The sequence below is a fragment of the Strix uralensis genome, chromosome 2, assembly GCF_047716275.1.
Source record: "Strix uralensis isolate ZFMK-TIS-50842 chromosome 2, bStrUra1, whole genome shotgun sequence".
NCBI lineage: Eukaryota > Metazoa > Chordata > Aves > Strigiformes > Strigidae > Strix > Strix uralensis.
Window position 1 is genome coordinate 77,758,294 of NC_133973.1, and position 22,017 is coordinate 77,780,310.

At 38.7% G+C, this 22,017-nt stretch overlaps 1 protein-coding gene across 5 annotated transcripts in view; it reads right to left on the reverse strand.

The window, feature by feature from the left end:
- The window catches only part of PCCA (propionyl-CoA carboxylase subunit alpha), a 288,817-nt gene that overhangs the window by 132,922 nt on the left and 133,878 nt on the right, over positions 1 to 22,017 (reverse strand). For all 5 annotated transcript variants that reach the window (XM_074859347.1, XM_074859348.1, XM_074859350.1 and 2 more), the window contains 2 exons: positions 14,345 to 14,455; positions 3,909 to 4,011 (listed from right to left, as the gene is read on the reverse strand). In XM_074859347.1, the coding sequence (XP_074715448.1) occupies positions 3,909 to 4,011; positions 14,345 to 14,455 (214 nt within the window). The remainder of the gene's footprint in view (positions 1 to 3,908; positions 4,012 to 14,344; positions 14,456 to 22,017) is intronic.

Sequence of the window (22,017 nt, forward strand, 5' to 3'; positions counted from 1 at the left end):
CATTCCTGTAACTCTGAGCATCCACAGGTCTCCAGCAGCTGTTCTAGCTAATGGCTGGCAAAGTAATCCTAGGAGACTGTTGGTGAGGCCAGGGGCACATAGCAATGCAGACAGTGGAAACTCACCTGTGAGTGCTCCACCCAAATCATAATACAATTCATTTTAACACAGGAAAGGCAAACCAGCATTCAGCTTGTGGCCTGTATTAACCTCAACACCACACAAACTACTGCAACAAAGAATCCCACTACAGGGGTCATGTCTAATTGAAACTAGCTGAAGAAAGTTGGGTGCTTGATCCTAATGAGGCAACAGCTCGCTGATATCTGAGCACATTCCAGCAAGAACCTTACAGTTTATGATTCAGTCACCCAGGGGATTGCAAAATACCTATTTTCCAGTCACATTCCTGCAAGTATCATCAACTGTAGAGGAGAACCCTCCTCATGAGGCTGCTACTAGTCTGATCTGTGGCAGAGAGCTAAGGCCCACCTCCGCACCTCCTTTATGAGCCATCCTCTGCTCACCCTCTTCCTCCTTGCTGCACATTCCCACTCTTGCAGCTCTTCCAGAATAATTTCACTTGTCATGAGTACTTAACCTGGTTCTGTCAGAATGATCTGAAGTATTATTAAACTGTTTCTACACTAATACAAGTCATTTTAGCAGAACCAGAGTAGAAAGCAACTACACACAAAATCATGCCTGCATACCTCGGGGAGGAGGAAGAAAGGCAGAGACCAAGGGAGGAGCAGGCTGGGACAACTATTCCTTAATCTGGCTCAGATGCATTTCATCTGATTACAGTCTCAGTAGCTCTGATAGAGAACGGTGGAGCTTCTGTGAAGACTTCCAAGCATGGTTCTTTATCTATCTGACTAGAATAACAACCCTGAGCTTGGGCTGAATAAGTGATGGAGGAAAAAAAGGGAAACCAAAATACCACTGCAGTTGTGAAAAGAATGCATATTATAAATATGGCTCCCAAAAGGGAAAAGAAAACAAACCAAAACCAAAGATAAGCATATAACTCAAGTTCAGCAGAAAACTGTCTATTTGGCAGCTGTGACAAGTTTAGAAGAAATAATGCATGATTTCAAAATAATACTTTTCAGTGCAATTCCTTACACAAAAATTCCTCAAGTGCTTTCAGTGCATGCAAAAGAAAAAAATGCTGCCAACATAAATAGTGCCAAAGAACTGAAATTTTGAGGATGATGATCATCATGTCCATGTACCTTTCCAAACCATTAAGAGAATGTTATGGATCAATTTTGGAGCTTGCAGTCTGTCTAATCCACTTACATCCTCTAACACGGATTTAAAATTCACACAGACTCCAAACACCCGATTCTGACAGTGAACCGCATCCAAGATTATAACTGGCCTTTTTGATTTGTTGCCAGCAGCACAGGTTCCTACTCTGCACTTTTTGTTTACTAGTATTTGTCAAACAGATTGCAGTCATAGCAATAAAGATGTGCTTTCTATGGCCACAATCCCGCTCCCTAAAAAAGTACCTATGACATGGAACACCTTCAAAAACAAGTCAGATGCAGTTTGGGTAAATAAGGACATGCCATAAAGGATCCTTGATGGGACTGCAGTAACTTGTATGCTTCACAGTCCTCAGTTCCCTCTAGAGGGAGTCCACTAGCTGCTCTAAGGAATGGAGAACACTGTCCAGGACACTACACAATCCTTTGACCTCATTCTGCCTTTGTTTCTTGGACTTTTCTTCTGAAGGAGCTCCATGATTTGGGGGAAAGGGTATCATTATCTGGTTTAGTTTTCTTCAGAAGTTGGTTACCACTAAGCCTTTTTGCATTATCTTGTTTTCACTTGGCCTCAAACAGGCAGCTTTACTATCATTAAAACAAGTAGATGTAACAATATATGTGAATTGAAACCATGACCTATTCAATAAGAACCACACTCAGCCACCACGAGAAAATTTTAAGGCTCAACTTCTGAAGGCTTCATTTCAGATCTGCATATGCCTCAACAGACAGAGAAGTCCATCCTTTGAAAGCTGAGCTGAACGTAAGTACACCCCATCATGGCAAGACAAAGTGATCTTCCCTGTGCTGAAAAAATTTGTTAGCTTCACCATTTAAAATCTGAAAAATCAGACCTCAATCTAGTCTTACAAACTTCATGTGGTTAGACTCTGCTGCTTTCTCTGCTCACAGTAGAAGAAAATATGTGAGGGAGTTAGTCTAGGACTCCAAAAATAAGCTGATTTTTTTTCAAGCAGGGGTATATTTGTTTCCCTAATGTAGCACAAAAAGAAATTAATGACCATGCCTGACTGCTCAATGCAATACTTCGTTTACGTATCTGATATCTCAGTTAAAATAGTTGCGTATGTCTTTTCTATTAAGATACACAGACACCTAGTACTGAAAGAAAAATACTTGCAATAGAAAGAAAATGTCAGAAGATTCTCCAAAAATTAGACTCCTTTTCTTTTCAGCAAGTAAGAACATTTTACAGGCCACAGAAAAAACAACTCAAAACCAGAGCAAGGAATGCAATAGCAGTTTGAGAATTGCTACTTAAATCAACAATTCCTATCCTTAACCTAAGTACAAACTAATCCATTACTTCTCTATAGTAGTACCAGAATATTTAACTTCCTAGGCGGGCCAGTAAAAACTACAATCAAGCTTCCTCCTCATTTTCCCTCATTCATCTTTTATTTAGGGAACAGTGGCCTTCGAGTGTCTGTTGTTCCCCTTATACCACTTGCTATGGAGGATATAACTCGTGGAAGGAAATAAAAAGGTGCTTTACTTTCCCCTATAGGTGCATAAGGCAAGCAATGACCTAGCCCTACATATGCTATATATTACAAAACCGTTATGCTTGCCCTAAGTGTCCCTTTTTTTTTTTAACACCATATGGTACTATTTATCTTTGTGAGTACAAATAAAAATAAAGACTTCTTGAAACCACATTTGATTTATTCCTGACCACTGTAAAATCAGTAATAGAATACACTGTCAAACCACTGGCATGGAATGTGAATAATGTCTATCCTACATTCTGATTTCCCTCTCACACAAACACACACGCAACTACATTAAAGAATGTGAGGCAAGAAGAAAGTCATGCTGAAGTTAAGATTCACTGTATGCAATGGTTGCAAACACCAACTACCCAAGCAAGTTTCACAAATTCAATTGTTCTAATAGAAGGTCTCAAGGCAATGACAATGATGGGCCAGAGGACAACAAAAGCTAGAAATATCCTAGAGGAAAAAAGCATACAGTTCCAAAAAGCCAAAGAAGTGAATTAGTATTTTGACAGAAGCTACTGCAATGGCTGGCCAATTAAAGTACTACCTAGGTTACTAGCAGCTACTATCCAAAAGAATGAGTCGGGGAACAAAAGCACCAAAAAACCATACTTAAGCAAAGTGCTGACTCTTCCAGCATTTACCAGGCAGAAAGTGTTTTCAGAATTAGACCCTAAACTATTAAGGTTCTTCATCAAGGCAGCAAATTACTCATGAATCCACAATATTTTAAAGCTCTGTAGCTGAATATTCATATTATCCCAAAGTGCTTAGATCACTTCAAATGGGCACATGGGAAATTTGTGATGCTCCATTTGTGGTTAGTTACTAATGCAGCAACATTTTGCATTAATGAAACTCCTGATGTGCATTAATTACTGTACTGGCTTGTAACACATTTTTGTGCCTATTAGATTGCTAATATGTAGAATAAAAATAATCATGTATGACTTGGGTGAGTAGAGAAATGTAAGCCACAGCTATGTGAATTTAGAAAAACCAGACTACATCAAGAAATCATACAGTTTCTCACCAGTCTCTCTCATGCATGAGAAGATGCCACTAACAAAACGCATCAACACATCTGAGTTCCTAGAAATGAACTCACCTTGCAGTCCCTAGAAATCGCTGTGATCTCAGTTGTTCAGCCACATACAAAGACGCTGCTGTTGCCAGTAGTTCTCTTCTTTCAAGATCTGTCAACTTGTGTCCTAGTTTTCAGAAAGAAGTTTAACAAAAAAAGTTAGATACCAGAGACCAACACAGACACAAAAAGTAACAACTACTAGTGAAGACACTGCTCAGTCCTTACACGTGAAACTTATGGTTTTTTCCCCCTCTAAATTAAGATGAGGCTTAGCATAGCAGACGCTCCAAGTTTCAGAGTTTAAATTGCATGTTTTCATACAGATCAGCCCTACTGCTAACACTGGTATCACTGTTAAAAACAATTTGACAACTGAAAGAAAAAAAACTGAACGATGCTGCAGCATCTTGTTTTCGTTACTGAAATGTCACTGGTTGACATATTGTGCTTCATGCTGGTAAGGAATCCATCTGTACATTAGAACTTATTCAAAATATACAGCATTCTTTCTCAGTACTTCACCTTGCAAAGGATACAGATCTTCCAAGCAAAAGGGATAACGCAACAGTATAAACCCCAGAAATAAATGGGGATAGAACTACTTGTCAGCCCTGGGTCACTTCGTGTCATTTTGTGTAATTACTAGTTTGTGACTAATGAAGTCAAAGTCATGTATGACACTCCATAAGCAGTAAACAGCTCAAAGTAGCCTACAATCTGAAGGCAGGCAAGCTAATAAAGGTTTGGACAAAAAGGTGCAAACCAGGGTGATTGGAAAGGGGTTTTCTCCCAACCTGGTCTCGTTCCAGAAAGTGAAGGTTAATTAGAAATTCAACTGTCCATTCAGCAGGCTAAAAGACAGAGCACAGTGACAGAACTTTGACCTCCCCATCTTAGGTTAGAAAGCGCACAACACAGATTTGGTATGAAAAGTTGGCAAATAGGTGGCCAAGACTGGTATCACCAGAAAAGCAGAACAGTCAAAACCGATGAAAGAGGGAGCAAAACGACAAGTAAAGTCCATAAGACAGTGGCAGGAAGTTAAAGTTGACATAGAACAGGCAAGAAGAGCAAAGCTGAATTGTCATGGAGAAAGAGGCAAACTTTATCCTCAGGAGAGAGATTTCTCACAGATGAAAGCAAGAATGTTTCAAAAGCCAGAGGAGAGGATAACACAATAAATAAAGTTTAAAAAAATAAAGGTTAAGACTGAAAGACTTGGCTGAACTCAGTTACAACACAGCTCTCAAAAGTGCTTTATATGTATGTATCACAGCAAATGCCATCATCCATGGTAAGTACAGATTTCATCTGAAGGGATGGGGGAAGAGGAGGGGGATGGGGTTCAGAAGGCTGCATCTCCCTGAGCAACTCTGCCCAGGGGGGCATGTTTACTTCCAGTCTTGCAGCAGGAAACAGTTACACAGCTCCCTTCTACATCTCCATTCTCCCATCACCTCAGTACTACTGCATGTAACGTTAGTTCGCATTCCCCAGCACTGGTCACTAGCAAGTGATCCTCAAGAAAACCCAGAATGGACACCTCTGAAAAGGACTGGAGCAGACTTTACAGTAACAAGTGCACAATTTCAAAGCAAGACATCTTCTGCACAGGACCCATCATTCCACTGGGCACATTAAATATGGATAGGTAAAGAGCCTGCATAGAGTCCACCTCAGCAATGCAATCATGCCATGGGGATGGAAACACAGAATCACAGAATTGTCCAGGTTGGAAAAGACCTTGAAGATCATCCAGTCCAACCATCAACCCAACATTAACAGTTCCCAACTACACCATATCCCTCAGTGCTATGTCAACCTGACTCTTAAACACCTCCAGGGATGGGGACTCCACCACCTCCCTGGGCAGCCCATTCCAACGCCTAACAACCCGTTCTGTAAAGAAATGCTTCCTAATATCTAGTCTAAACCTTCCCTGGTGCAACTTGAGGCCATTCCCTCTTGTTCTATCGCTTATTACTTGGTTAAAGAGACTCATCCCCAGCTCTCTGCACCCTCCTTTCAGGTAGTTGTAGAGGGCGATGAGGTCTCCCCTCAGCCTCCTCTTCTCCAGACTAAACAACCCCAGTTCCCTCAGCCGCTCCTCGTACGACATGTGCTCCAGACCCTTCACCAGCTTCGTTGCCCTTCTCTGGACACACTCGAGTAATTCAATGTCCTTTTTGTAGTGAGGGGCCCAAAACTGAACACAGTCATCGAGGTGCGGCCTCACCAGTGCCGAGTACAGGGGTAAGATCACTTCCCTGTCCCTGCTGGCCACGCTATTTCTGATACAAGCCAGGATGCCATTGGCCTTCTTGGCCACCTGGGCACACTGCTGGCTCATGTTCAGCCGGCTGTCAATCAACTCCCCCAGGTCCCTCTCTGACTGGCAGCTCTCCAGCCACTCCTCCTCAAGCCTGTAGCCCTGCTGGGGGTTGTTGTGGCCCAAGTGCAGCACCCGGCATTTGGCCTTATTGAAGCTCATACAGTTGGCCTTAGCCCATCGCTCCAGCCTGTCCAGATCTCTCTGCAGAGCCTCCCTACCCTCGAGCCGATCAACACTCCCACCCAACTTGGTGTCATCTGCAAACTTACTGAGGGTGCACTCGACCCCCTCGTCTAGATCATCAATAAAGATGTTAAACAGGAGTGGCCCCAAAACTGAGCCCTGGGGGACACCACTCGTGACCGGCCGCCAACTGGATTTAACTCCGTTCACCACAACTCTTTGGGCCCGGCCATCCAGCCAGTTTTTTACCCAGCGAAGCGTGTGCCCATCCAAGCCATGAGCAGCCAGTTTCACCAGGAGAATGCTGTGGGAAATGGTGTCAAAGGCCTTACTGATGTCAAGGTAGACAACATCTACAGCCTTTCCTTCACCCAGTAAGTGGGTAAACACACTCATTACATTTCCAGCTAACAGTACAAAGGAGCTGTCACAGGCAAAAAAAAAAAATGTAAATTTAAAAATAACAAAAGCCAACAGATCTGCATCAATCTATTTTTAATTTAGTCCATATTAACATATTCTGGCTAAAGATTACTGCAACTTCTTTTGCTCAGTGTTTATTATTTTTTAACTGCCTTGAAATGGAAACTGTCTTCACTTTAACAAACACATGCAGAAATACAAATGCTGAAAGGTTGAAGAACTGACTTGAGAAACAAACTTGATCTTTCCTTTGCCAGTTACTAGAAAAACTGTTTGCAAAGTGAAAGTCAAAAATCACTGAAATTTTGTACTATTTATGTGTGTATATATACACACATATACATGTACATATAAGCCTTATGTAATGATACAATGCAGAAACATCAACTATCTGGCTCTGAAATGGTCCAGTTTTCCAACTGTTTACACACACAGTAAAGAAGCTCTGAGATCATTTTTCCAAAACACTGTATCTAAAATTGATGATCTGTTTACATGTCTCAAATAAAGATACATCAGGAATTCATTCTAAAACCTTTGCTTTTCAGTGACCCAACACCCATGACAAACCCACATGACCAAAACCATGTTCCCACCTGCTCCAACACACACTGGTAGTATCAACTCATATAAAGGAACAAGGTAAAACTAGAAAGATCCCAATTTGAAGGTTTTATTGCATGACGTTCATCTTGGATGAAATCAATAACTGCTTTTGCGCTTGCTGTGCTGCAAAAACTATTTTCTCCCTGTATCTTCAATAGAAATCAAACTCCAAACAGTGAACAAAGGTCAATAATTTGAAACAGGTTAACAACTGATCAAGAGTCACATTCACCACTTCATTATCACAAACATGAAAAGAATATTTATCCGCTTTCTCTATTTGTCACTATTTGCATCAGTTGTGGCACAGATGTGCCAAGCAGAAACTGGTCATGACTGTAGCATCCGATGTGGGATTTCTGGGAGATAATATAAACTGTTAACAAGAACATATCAAAATCGGCAATATGGTCTTTGGCAATAAAGATAGTCCTACCACAGAATGTGCATAACTTTGGAGGCATACCTCGGAAGCTTGATTAAAAGCTGCTTCCTAAGGATGGCAATTTACCTTTATTAGACAAGACAGACTGCTGTCAGTACTGCTTTAGTTCTCTGAACTCCAGTCCCATTTCCCTTGCCTTCTGCTCTTGCTCTGCTGCTATGCTCAGCAGAATTTTAAACCGTTTTGAAGTTAAAATTTCAATTACATTACTATATTTAGAAATACACAAAATGTTCCAGATAGTGATACCTCTGTTTCACTTTCAAGTATTATTTTACTTCAGAAGTCACCCCTCAGGATTCCAATTGGGTGTCTTAAGGTATAAGTTAATATTCACCATCAATAAAGTTATAACAATGCAGTCTTTCACATTCATCATACAGAAGATCAATCTGAAAAGTAACAAAGCTACCTTTGGGGCATTTGTCCACGTGCTGCCTTGACAGGGAGTGAAATAAGTAGCAAAGGTTCCCCAGCTTCCAACATGGTAAGTTCTGCCACTGCTCTTTTCTACTCTAATTACTGCAGACTCCTGGGCTACATGGAGATTTCACCTCCACCATAAAATGTAGACCAGCTCCCAAATGTCTCTGCTCAACCTGGGATATACTTCTGCATTATCACTATCATCACTGAGCTGAATTATATAAGACGAACATAAAACAGGATTAATGGCTATAAAATTCAGTCACAACTAAAGGAGCGGAAGCACTGTTGTTCTTATTTAAAACTAGACCGCACGCATCTATTACCACTAAATGACAGAACCCTCATCGGAAGAAGGACAAGGAGAAAGTATTTTTCTCTCTCATTTCCCTGATGTTATGATTGCTTAAATCAATATTATCCCACTATCCCCCAAGCTGAGTCAAAAAGGTTCATGCAATTACTTTACATAACCAACTTCAAATTAAATTACATAAAAGGTCATTTTTCCCATAACAGTCTCATTTGCATTTTGTCCTAGAAATGTGTTTCCTACTATCAATTACAGGAGCAAAAAAAAAAAGAAAACAAACAAGCCCTGGTTATGTGCCCCAGTCTGTTACTTAATATTTGAAAAGTGACTGTTTTTTGACTGGGAAGAATAAAAATTAAAAGCAAAATGGGTAAGATGGAAACTGCAATGCATAATTCAGATCCATACCCATGCATGCAGGTAATGTTTATATCACTCCTAGGTTCTGTTTTGGTTCAGGTTTTTCCCCAATGGATTTTGAAGTTGACCATTACAGGTAACATGTATACCAAGTAGGCTGAAGCAGAAAACAAAGTTGGATGTTATTAAAGGGTTTAATTTCTTCTGAAGTCCACCCAGATGGTCAAAGACAGACAATATCGTCTGCATATGAAATCTCAAATCATTCAGAACAGTGAAGAAGTATGTCTCTCAGAGAGCTCGTGACCATTTATAAGATGGATGCTATAGCATACAGAAAGGAAACCTCTTACTATTTTTAATTATAAAGGGATTAGTGACAAACCAAGAAATGTTTCTTGGCTTCACCTGCCAGAAAGAAGAAAGTCAAGTAAACCGTTAAGTCAATTTTTATAATCCAGTAGCTTCATAAAATTAAGACAAAATTAGATTCCAGTGTGGAGAAGATGAATGGAATTAACATCAAGTGTCCTCTCCCTTCTAACAGTAACACAGCCAGGGGAAGCTGCATTACCCTTTTCAACTAATAACAAAAGTCTCCAGACTTAAATTTAAAAGTCATATCTACAGTCCCAATTCACCTAAAAAGCGCTTTCGTTCATAACAGAATTATGGAATGGCTGAGCTTGAAGGGACCATGGGAGATCTTAAGTTTATTCAGTATGATGCTCCTCCTCCCCACCAAGCAATCTCAACATCAAATTCAGACCAGGTTGCTCAAAGATTTGTGCAGACAGGTCTTTAAAATCTCCAACTTATGACCACTGCCTCTTGCTCTGCTGCTATGCAACTTGCTGAAGACCCTGGCTTCATCTTCTTGGAAACCCCCTCAGAGGTACGAGAAGGCTGCCATTAGGTCTACCCTAAGCTTTCTTGTTTTCAGGCTAAACAAGCCAGGTTCTCCCAGCCTCTCTCCTCACAGGTCCTCTGTTCCAACCCCACCACCACGCTGGTGACTCCTGGCTAGCCTTATTCAAGCTTCTTGACATCTTTCTTACATGCGTGAGGGGGTTAAAACTGGACACAGTATTCCAGAAGTGGTTTAATAAGTGTTGAGTAAAACAGAGTAATCATTTCCTCCAACCCAGGTAATTATGACAAACACAATGTATCTAAAAGCCTTTACCTGGTATACAGTCTCTGGAGCCAATACACAATTGCAGGAGAGAGAGGTGCTTCCTCCTTCTTCCTTTGTGTATTAGAAACCAGTTAACATAAAGAATCATCCATCAGAACTTCTGCTCTTCCTCTCCACCCAAACGAGGTTAAACATGCTAGGAGAGGGGAAGTAAAGTATTCTTTTTCCTTCCCCCCTCCCCTCCCCTGAGTTTTGGTATGACTTTCGTGATGATCTCCTGGAAAATGCCCCATTTTTCATTTCCACAGGATGTCTCTCCCAAAGAGACTGACCAAACATTAAGATGCCATTTAATAACGAGGAAGAGGGGACCATTAAAAACAAAAAATCTCAGTATTAAAACAGATATCCAGGAAAAGATTAACTGTGAAACAGAATGAACCACAAAGAATGATCCTTGAGTTTGTTCTTTGTCAAAGGCTCCTCTTAGATCTTTGTGAAAACAGAGATACTTTCTGTGCCTATAAAACAGGGATAATAGTATATTTCTCACCAGACTCCTTAGGAAGCACAGAGGCATCCCAGGCTGCTTGGAAGCTGCAGAAGCTCATTTGACAATACCCTATCTAGTAGTATGGGCTACTCCTGCATGCTTGGCAAACATTTTTGCTTTGTGCAGAGTGCTTGGAGGCCACTGTAAGACAGACATATTTGTGTCACCTGACCTCATCAGTGTTACTGCACCCACCCTCAGATCTGCACTGCCCCCAAAACATGCATGTGTGCTCAGAGCAATAACCCACTCCAGCTGACCCACTGCCAGCCGGCATTCTAGCCATCCATCCCTCACAGACAACAAAAGGGTATGACGGCAGCTGTTTTCCCACACTAATCATATCCTGAGCAAGGTTAGTTTCAGCACAACAATATTTTAAAATAACTTGCAATAAACAAACTGGTTTTGTTAATGAATGCTTATTTAAAGAAGGGAAGAAAAAGAGTTAAACTGTAATCATGAAAATTACTAAGCATTCCGTTCTAGATGTAATTTGAAGTGGGCATCACAGGTTAATGGAAAAGCTGCCAAGATATTTCTAATAATTAATTTTTTTCTTAACTTATAGTAAAAGCTTTCTAATAAAGGACTTATAATGAAACACTTGAAAATGAGACTGGGAAACAAAGCATCTCTTATTTTACTCTTAAGACTAAAGTTAATATTTATATTTGAAGAAAAATGCACATAAGAAATGGGCCAGTACTTCCTGCAGTCACCAGAAAGAACACAGCTGACATTCATTACTTACCATCAATGTAGACCAACAGTGGTAATTGTGTAGTTTACAAAAGAAACACATAGGATGTGCTCGAGCATTAACATAGCACACATCATTGAAATTTTTTTCATTTAAGTTTTCAAAATTTAAAAATTTCTTCTGGTATAGATTCCTACTGTTAACAACAGTACATATTTCTAGGTATTTCCAAATCCACTTTGGCTACTCATTGCTCTAATTTTTCAGATTATCCCAGATCTTTCTTACAGCTACATGTCTTTTATAAACAATATTAAAATAAATTAAGTTACTTCATTTTCAAACCCTCCTAGCAAAGTATACCTTGGGTATTTACATAAAAATGTTAGTTGAAGTGAGTAGAGGACTTACACTGCATAAGTTAATTTGCCTTTGTTTCTCTTGCTGAGCTACTGCCACCTGCCCACCACCCTTGCTTGCCTTCAACAGTTCCCATTAAAGTCCTTGCATTTGCAGAAGTATTTTTCAATATGTACTTAAAAAAACATCCTCTAATTCAACTCACTTATTTTTTTTTTAAGACAGAAGGGTCCAATCCAGAGCAAACTACATCATTAAAAGGGCTATCAATTACTTCAATGAGCTTTGAATCAGTACTCTTAAAATACAAATATTTTGTAATAATGATATCTGCATTTTTTTATCATTAAGAAGGCTAATGTATGCTTGTATTTGATACACAGAAGAAGAAGAGCGAGACTTTTCATACAGCAGGAACAAAGTCTAGTCATTTCATGCGTGTCATTCATTAGTTTCTATTATGAACTGTACAATCTCTCTTCTTGTGTCTTCTGGTGTCCGGAGCATAAGCTTATCTTTAAGACTCTGTTAATACAATATTACTGTTTACCTCAGACTGCAACACTATCAGCCCTTTGCATCAGTGTGTATTGTGTAAATACATGCGTATACAGTTCAAGTCAGATGACCCCAAAACAAATTTCTTGTCATCCTGCAATTTGTGGACCAACAAGTAATTAACTGATTATATACCGGTTAACACTGCTATATAAAATATTAAAACAAGAATAGAAGAACAAAAGACAAGAGTGCCTTTCTGTAGTCAAAAACACAGAGCAAGGAGTCTCCTCCTGGGTCAGCAAAACCTGTCCCAGATTCTTACAAGTGACTAAGGGCCCCAACAGACACAGTATCACAAATAAGGGTAGAACGGTTTATGTTTTTATTGTTCCCAGTTGTGTGAGGTGAGGATGCCTTTTCACAAAATGTTATAAACCTATTTAACATCTTATATCCTTACCTTTCTTCTCTATTCCCTTCTCCCCATTCTTAGCCTGCCACTCACTTTGCACATCTGCTGAAGTTCACCAGATTCCTTCATGAGCTAAGTCAACCCAAGAACTCTCAAAAAACTACCCTAACAAAAGCAGGAACAATAAAAAAAAAAAAAAGGCAGTTTTATGCTGGTTTATGGGAACTGAATCCACCGAGGAAAAGGACTGAAAAGTCCCAGAATCATCAAAGAGACAGGACATGGGATTCTGTATTAAAGTCTCAGAGAAGGGAGACAGACCAGCTAATCAGCAGCACTGAGCCTTCAGAGCATATCAGAGTACCCTCAAGTCTGTGCTGGATGAAAGCCAGCTGAGTTGCCTGAAGATTCGTTAAGTACACCTTAGCAAAGATGACAAAAGACCATTTGAGCTTCAACCATCACAAGCTTACTGCCACCCAAGGTGAATAACTCCTATTGCTTTGGTCACAGTCAGGAGCCAATAACAAGCTGGATGCATTAATCCCACACGTAGGATTGTATCACACAGAGTTGCCAATTACATCATGATATACAGTAGTTCTGTGGATGAATATTCTTTGCACCAAACTTACACACAGAGTCCTGAGGTAAGAAAAATCTGTTCTGCTCCTTAACGAGACTAGAATTTGGCAAGGCGCCAGTCATGTCCAATGACTGCCAATCTGGCAGTGTTGTCTTCGAAGTGGGATGAGGATTCTGCCACATTGGATTAATGATGAACGGGAGAGAAGGGAATCTCCATGGGATTCATAAAGGACCCACAAATGATGAGCTATAAACACTGTCTTTTTTTTTTTTTTAAATAAATAAGAGGTTCTGCCTGATGAATGTCAGCTGAGGTGTAAGGCCTGTATAGCAGGACTGAGTCTCTGACTACACAGGTTAAGAAAGCACCTACAGCAGATTAGCTGAGAGAGGAGACAACCTTTTAAAATTCGATCCTTGTGAAAAGGAAACCAATCTATTTGTTTACTTACGTTTCTCTACCAACTGTTGTTACACATTTTTGCAACTGAGCTGTTTGGGATGTTGTAAAGAAACATTTACATTTGTGTTTAAGTTAACCTAGTGGATGGGTTAATAATTTCAAGGTGATACCCATTGCTGTGTGGAATAAGCATTAAGACCAGGTTACTGAGCTACTCTGACAAAATGCCAGATCCTCCAAGTCAATGCTACAGTGAATACAAAGGGTGCCAAAAGGCAATTCTAAAGATGCTTGCATAAACTCACCGGAGAAGCAATAATGTTGAGTAAAAAAAAAAAAATCTTATCTTCAGTTAACAGTAGGAGCACTGTCTGTAATGAAGCACAATAGCATGGTAGAGTTGAACTGATGTTTATTTTACATATTTCATATCACCTACAAATTGTTTTTCTTGACTTTGGATATACTTCATTTACTATTTTGTCACTACAAGTATGTATTTTGCCTTCTTGAAAGCAAAGGGAAATAACTGTTTCAATTATATTATGCATTATTTAAAAACTCTTAATTGCATGGATGCACAGATACATTTAAGAAAAAAAAAAAAAAGACTGATTGGGGGACATGTCAGTCTATAAATATAAAGGAATAATAATCAGAAACAACACCTCTCAAGGAAAGAAAAAAGAAACATTCCCAAATGGAACAAACCTTTAAAACCATCAGGATAGACTTCAGGAAGGAATTTAGTGCTGATGTCTCCTTGAACAAAGCGTGGATGAACAATCACTTCTCGCAGTAAAGAAATATTGTGAGCCACACCTGAAAACAAAAAATCAATACAAAATCAAGTAAACATATTCATCACAAATTACAGTGGGAAACAACTTGTGAAAGTATGAGCTCTTACCTTGGTAGAATAAATACTTGTTCACAACTCAGAGACCACAGGACTGATGTAATCAATGCAGATATACCAATTTTGTTCCACTCCTGCCTCGAGATAGCCTCCTTAAACACTCAGCCTAATTAAGAAGTAAACTTTCCAATTTTTCACCTCATCAAGCCTAATTCAAACATCTAGTTTCAAACACCAGCATGCACAAGCAAGAAACTTTTGGTTCAGTCCTAGCAGATATATAGATAAAACCAGAGCCATCTCCTTGAAATGACACGTTACTCATGACCATAAGTATCAGTCCCATTCCAGTGAACTCTGGTCCACCTTGCCATCCTGCCACCTTATATACGCACACTCCTGTGGAAGATATGTGGCCATGTTACACTCCAATCACAGAAATGAAAGACAGTAAAAAGTTTTATCAGCTGTAATTTTAAAACATTTTTTTTCCATTTGTAAGAGACTCCTGTGGAACTTACAAAACAAAGAAATCTACTGCTTACTCCATGTATACCTTTATCCAACCTTGTCTAGCCAATTCTTTTATCGAATGCCCCATTCCCCCTTTAGCATGACCCTGCTTGGCATGTAGCCTCACCCCCACAAAAAAAAAAATTCTTTAATTAAAAAATTACTTATCATAGAGTTCTTACAGCCACCTTTGTCCTTTAATTTCTTTAAATATTATACCTCTTTTTTCTTTTTTCTAATTCATCTCCTTTCATTCCACTTCTCAGCCTGTCTCCTCTCTTTCTTTTTTTTCATAATTTTCTCTCCCTTCTTTTCCCCTGCTTTTTGTGCCAACAAAAAAAGACAACTTCTAACAAATGAAATCTAAAGCTACACAGCTCAAAGGATGCTGCCTGTATCAGTCTAGTACCCGCAAAGAAAACAGTAAGTCCTCTGCCCCTTCCTCACAGATGAGTAAAAGATTAACTTGTTTTCTCAGAGAGGAAAGGAATAAACCATATCCCATTTCTAACGTAGGCTGGAAAAAACATAATCAGGAGTAGATGTCAGCACAAGATATGTACTTATGAGAGCTAATACTGGAAAAAGATTGCCTAGGGAAAAATTCTGGAGTCAGTGAAAATCTTTAAAAACAGGTTAAAGAAACACCTGACAGGATGCAGATACAGTTGGTATACCTTAGTTCAGGCAGTGGGACTAGACAATTTTCTTAAATCCTTCAAGTTTTATTTTCCTTTGAATTTAACATGGTTGTGTAACTTACTTCATAACTGAATGCTAAACTGCACTTTGCCAGAAGTACTTGCAGTTTAACACTGAATATGATAGTCATTAAAACTCATTTCACTGAAATATTAAATACAAAGAAGTATTTGTAGGAGGTGGGAGAGGAAAGCAAGTGCAAAAAAATCCCTAAAAAAAATACCCAGATAATTTAAATTATCTTCTGCCTACTGCATTCTAAACAATTTTCAAGGAGTAGATACTTTCTCTTTTGAGAGTAGCACACAGGTCACCTCTGGAAGAGAAAGTTTAAAATTATGCAGGTAAAAGAAAAATACCATCTTCATCTCAACTCTCTTCTCAATTTTGGAAAGAGATTGTACCAGAAAATTTGAAGAGCCACAACAGTTCAGTCTCAACATGACTAGAGAATAACACTGCCTCATAAACATTAATATTTCATAAGAGAAGCTGAAATAAACATGCAATACAGGAGCATAAACTGTAAGTTTATGCAGCTGCCTCATCCATTCCAGGTATGGATAAATGAGGAAGCTGCTATAGGAAAGAGGTTATCCAACCTCAGCTGTGCGGTGTACACATTCTTGCCCTTCAGGAAGTAGAAAGTGATGCACATTCTTTCCTCTCAGTGTCACAGGGACAGGCAACTCCAAATCACATTGCATTTGCCAGGTCACATGAACTTTGGTGTTAGGTGCACACCATGAAGTATAAAATGCAGAGCACATCACAAACTAGTTTATCTTGTAAAAACTTGTCTGTGCACCCATAACTCTTGTAAAGCACAACATTCTGAACTTTAGATATGTTTACTTACAAGTTACTATGATTCATACAGTGATGACATGACTCAAAAGTTATTTGCACATTTTTTTTCTAATAGCTCTAGTTTAAAATAACATGAATAAGAATTAATTGCAAACTCAGGTCTCTCAACTGCAAATTAAGCTATCCAGAATTTTTTCCCAATCAAGACCTCCCCAAAGCAAGGACACTAGCAGTACAGTGACTACAAATTGCTGAGGCTACAGAACAAGATTCTTTTGCTCTCCTACTTTGCGTTTTTCCCGTTTAGAAGCACGAATAACATTCTTGTTATTTTATGTACAGACCAGTTCAGTTTTAAAGCTTTTCTTCCCCTACAGTCTGCTGCTGGTGTGAATTTTCAAGCTCTCTGTGTGGCCATCACTGAAACCACTTTCAGTACATGGAGTCAGACTCAGCCTCACTAATCATGAAGTCATAGCTTTAAAGACTAGTTCATGAGCCATTAAGTAGCACATTACACAACCAGTTCAATGTTGACAAGATAAAAATCTGACCATTTGATTAAAAGAAGATCAGCCTCCTTGCAGTCTGTGACCTAGATAGTCATTCATGGACCCTGATTTCACAAACACTGAATGAAACTCACATTGCATCTCCACTAAACAAAAAATTAAAAAAGAAATCTTATGCTAAATTACTATAACTGGGAAACAAATAGTGCCTTTTTTTGGATGCTACAAAATCCCTCCAAATTTTTCCATTTGAATAGTACGTTGAAATATCACAGAGATTTTCATCTATTAAGTACAGCTTCAGCACTGTAATTAAAAGACAAAAGAGGACCTCTTAAATCCTGGATTCAAAGTCTGGGAGCACTGAAACACACTACAATGTGTAACCATATCATCTCATGTTTTTCTTTCCTAAACTGCTCTAAGATCCCTGGTGAGATGATGGCTGATGACAGCTGAAAGAGAGCTTGGTGTCTCAACTGACTGCCCCAAAAGACTTGAAATCAAAAAAATACTATGGGTATCTTAATTATTTCTAACTTGTATGCATCAGAAAAATCAGAGGATTCTGCAATGCTTTAAGCTCCAAAATTCCTTTAACAAGTTCAGTAGAGCAGACAAGCCTAGGTGTTTGGGAAGCAATATAACAAATGTATTTTACATATGTAAATTAAAATTTTAATATGCAACAGTTTCCCTTTAAAGTATCATGAAAGGCTATCTTTATCAGTCTCCATGATCATTATGTGAGCAAGACTGTGTGGCTGATCTACTTCTCAAAACTGAGTTGATACCTTTAGCGATGTTCCCAATTGTATGGCTCTAAAAAAAAGAGTACCAGTGTAATCCTTCAGAAGTCTAGAAGTTTTAGATTTGCAATTTAGCGTGACCTCTGTCAAAGTTCATAAGGTCTCCATCTGTGTGTGAGTAACTGCTAAGCTGCAGAAATATGGACCCCTAGAGCAGCTTGCTCCTGACTACCTGCTGCTTCCAAAACACTGGCCAGACATTAGCCGCACACTCTCACAGGATCAAACAGAGGCTAACAGGCAGCGCTTATTTCATGCAAAGTTAGACACTAAACTGAAGTATATTGTATTTATGTTGCAATGGTTTTCAGGGAATTTTTCTTTTTCTTGACCAGGTCTGCAGTCTGCCAGGAACAAAATCACATTTGTTAACCTGACAAGCCATGACATTTCCAACAAACAAACAAAATCCTAAACTATATCAATTTATTTCCCCTCCAGAAAACAAAATTTCATTTCAGCATCACCTTTTTTACACTGTTAAGACTGATGCAGAACTGCCGTTACAGTTATTCTTCTTCTCTCTAAGTCAAAACATAATAAAAAATAATAATCAATGTTCCTTGCACCTCTATTTTTTATTTCACTTGGCTGTATTCTTCATACAATATTACATGAGTAGAAGCTCAATTTAAGATGTACTTCTTGGATTTCGATTTTGACACACTTTTTTCCAAAATACATTTGTAAAAGAGAGTGGACTAGCAATTAACTTCTGGAGAGCTAATAAAATAAAAATATTTATGCATTTGTGTGTTTTATATATGACAAACACGTGTTCCTGAGGTTCAATTAATTTTCCAGTTAAATTGTAGTTATTGCCTAATGAATCCATGAGCACAGTAAATAATCACATTGTTGACCAGAGCTGATTAGTAACCACTATTTGAAGAAACCCTCATTAAAAAAATAAAATTATAAGCAGAAGAAATTACTCCCCATACTGCCTGTCTGTCTTGCCTCCTTCCCTTCTTCATTCTCTGGATTACATCTGTCTTAAAACCTTGCTAAATACACCAGATTTTTTATTAACTTACAAACCATAGCTTAACTCCTAACCTGTCTTCCCAAGAAAACACAAAGAAAAAAGGTAACAAAATTAATTTTATAGAAAACAAAAATTTTATAGCAGTCTTAGGAACAGGATAACACACCACATTTTTACTCACTAAAAATCAGAACTTGGAATGCCAAGGCACAAAACCATAGGCAATGTTTTCACTATAAATATTTACTGACACTAAACATATTCAGTGTTGATTAGCCTTTTTACAGTATTAAGCTTCTGTCATCTTGACGTCTGCAAACAAATCTGCATTTATCCATGTAAACTTAATTGGAGTCCTACATGCCTCTCTGTAGATAAGCAGTTGAATATACTTCACTTGCTGATAATTTCAAATTGTGCTAAGTGGAATAGAAAGAATTTTATCTGCATACTTACTGATGGCAAAAACGTGTGGAGTACAGTACTAGAGGTTTCTCTTTTTAAAAAAATAGCAAAGCTAAATTATCACCGATCAATTTAAATGCTGAATAAGAATAAACGCTATGAAGTTTAGGAGGCATCCCAGTTGATTTCTCAAACCAAAAAATAATAAAATATTAATGAAGCTCTGCACTGAGCATTATGAAATACTGATTATGTTACTCTCCACTTAAAACAAGAACATTATCATAGATTTGCACAGACTATGAAAACATCACTTTCAACACATGAACTTTACAAAGTTCATGATTGCTACCCAGCTAGCCTCCATGTTTGCAATTCCAAAGTTGTCATAATATTCCCTAAAACTCTCAACATTCAAGTGTTTAATTGTCTTTCAAAGCTTGTGTTTTGCTTCAATTCACTTCAGAGCAGGCTATCTGCATAAAAAGTCCCATTCTAAAAGTGAGAAGAAAGGCTTTTTTAGCTTTGTAATTTCAATACAAAAACATCCACATACAGTTCTCATACAGGATCAAGTACACCACTGACCCTCAGAGCTGAACATGCATTTCAATTAAAACATTAATTCTTGATATTAAAGTCTTGAGCTCACAGACTCATAGACCAGAATAAAGGGGGAAAAGAACAGGGGGGAAAAAAGTATATAATATATGGTAAATTCCTACTGTAAAAATCATTAGTTCAAACTGAAACCAAATTTTGTATGCATGCAATTCTGAACCTCTTAGTAAGATTACACAGTCCATTATTTATAGTGTTAGCAAACACATACAAATGCTTGAATCAGTACAATAATTGGAAGCAAAAGTTAACCAGGCTTTGCCAAAAACAAGTGAAATAAAATGGATGGCCATCCTGCCATCACCCTCCCCTCTGCCACCCCTCCACTCTGAAGGGGAATGGAACACCAGGACAACATTATATCTAAGGGGCATAACTAGAGATAACAGCACTTGTCCTTCAATGCCTCCTCAATCTGGCACACTGCATTTCATGTAGTTTTTCACTGTCACAACTCATTTTTTCTTAACTAAAAAAGCCAAAACTCCTCTGACAAAGAAAAAAAAAACACATACACAAATCTTACTTCCCTTCTACTGCATCAATAACATTGACTTCCTCTTTTACCTGATCAGCCTCTACTACAACTACCCTTCCTTCTTTCCCCTTCATAGTGCAGTTGACTGTAATCCTTCCTAAACTACATGCCATAAAGTACCACTGACAAGCTGCCATTCCCATTCCCTCCCCTGCAACTCGCTTAAGAAAAAAAGCAGAGGAGAAACAGGAGAATATTCCCTCATGCCAGCGTCTGTGCTCCAAGCTGATGTTTCCAAGCATCCTGCAATGATCCCTTCTTGTGGTTTTGAACTAAGTTTGTTGCTTTCCCTTCTCCAATTTCAGTTTCCACGCTGACACACTTGGGAACCAGCTAGTCCCCGCTGCAAAGGGTCAGAGAGCAGAGACGTGCAGAACTTCCAGCCCAGGTTCCCCTCTGCTACGCAAAGGGGAGAATCCACAGTTTGGTTGTACAACCTGTTGCAGTACTTTTTTCAAGTACAACCAGGAGAACAAGGCCTGTTTCATTTTTTTTTAAGAACAGACACTATGTGGTGTTTTTGCAAGAAAACTGGTTTACCCATAAAATTGTTTTGTTTACAATACCAAGGAGTGCACTAGCATACCTGCATGGGATCAGAATACAGAAGAGTATAAAACTTACAAATATCACTGTCATTGAGAATTATCTTTTAAGTTAATATATAAAAGACAAAATCATTCAGTAATTGATGACATTTGGGTTTAATTAAAGTTTATTGTGAAAATCTTTGTACCTGAAAATTAATTTATTTGATATATATGATAAAATACTGAAATTAAAGTGGGGATTTTTTGTTGGATGCTTTTTCCTGGAAAGCCAAGGCCTTCTCCACAACCCTAAGCACTTTTTTTCTCCCAATTAGTGTGTTTACAGCTGCAAAAACTCAGACAACAGTTTCTGCTGCCACTGTTCTGACACGTCTCTATTCACATCAGAGGTTCACTTCTATATTCCCATTCCCCTCAAATATTCACCACAGTTATTTACCATGTTTCCATTTTCCTTTCTATGCTCGCTCTTCTACCACATGCTGGAATATCCCCCTGCCTCCACCAGCCCCCAGTTGGCGGTTCCTTTACTTCCCCCTCATTTCTACTCCTAGCTCTATCTGCTGCTTACTCTTTCCCCCAACCTTTTTCCAGTCTTTTCTCCCAAATGGTCTACTACATTCCTCTCTCCTCACAGCAAGCAGGATCTCAACAGAGAACACTTGACTTTACACAAAGACTGCTAATTTCATGTTACTGCTTTATATTTGAATCAGCAGGGAAGATAAAAAGCAGAGGTCAAAGGCAAGATATTACAGGAATCTCTGCGGTCAAGCATATGAGCTATCTGCCCAATCATACCTCTGATGAACTGATTATCAGTTCTACTTGCTGCATAAATATGTCAATTTCTTTTATTGAAATAAATAAAAATCAACTTTAATACGTAAACTTCCCACACTGGGTTTTATATGTCTTCAAAAAATGAACAGATTATTCAGCATCAAAAATGACATGACAAACACATGCTAAAATCTTAGAGAAACTGAGAAGAGGGAAGTTGCACATCATATTTACACATACAGTAGACACACTGAAAGGCATCCTTCCAATACTCTATTTCTGTTATTCAAATT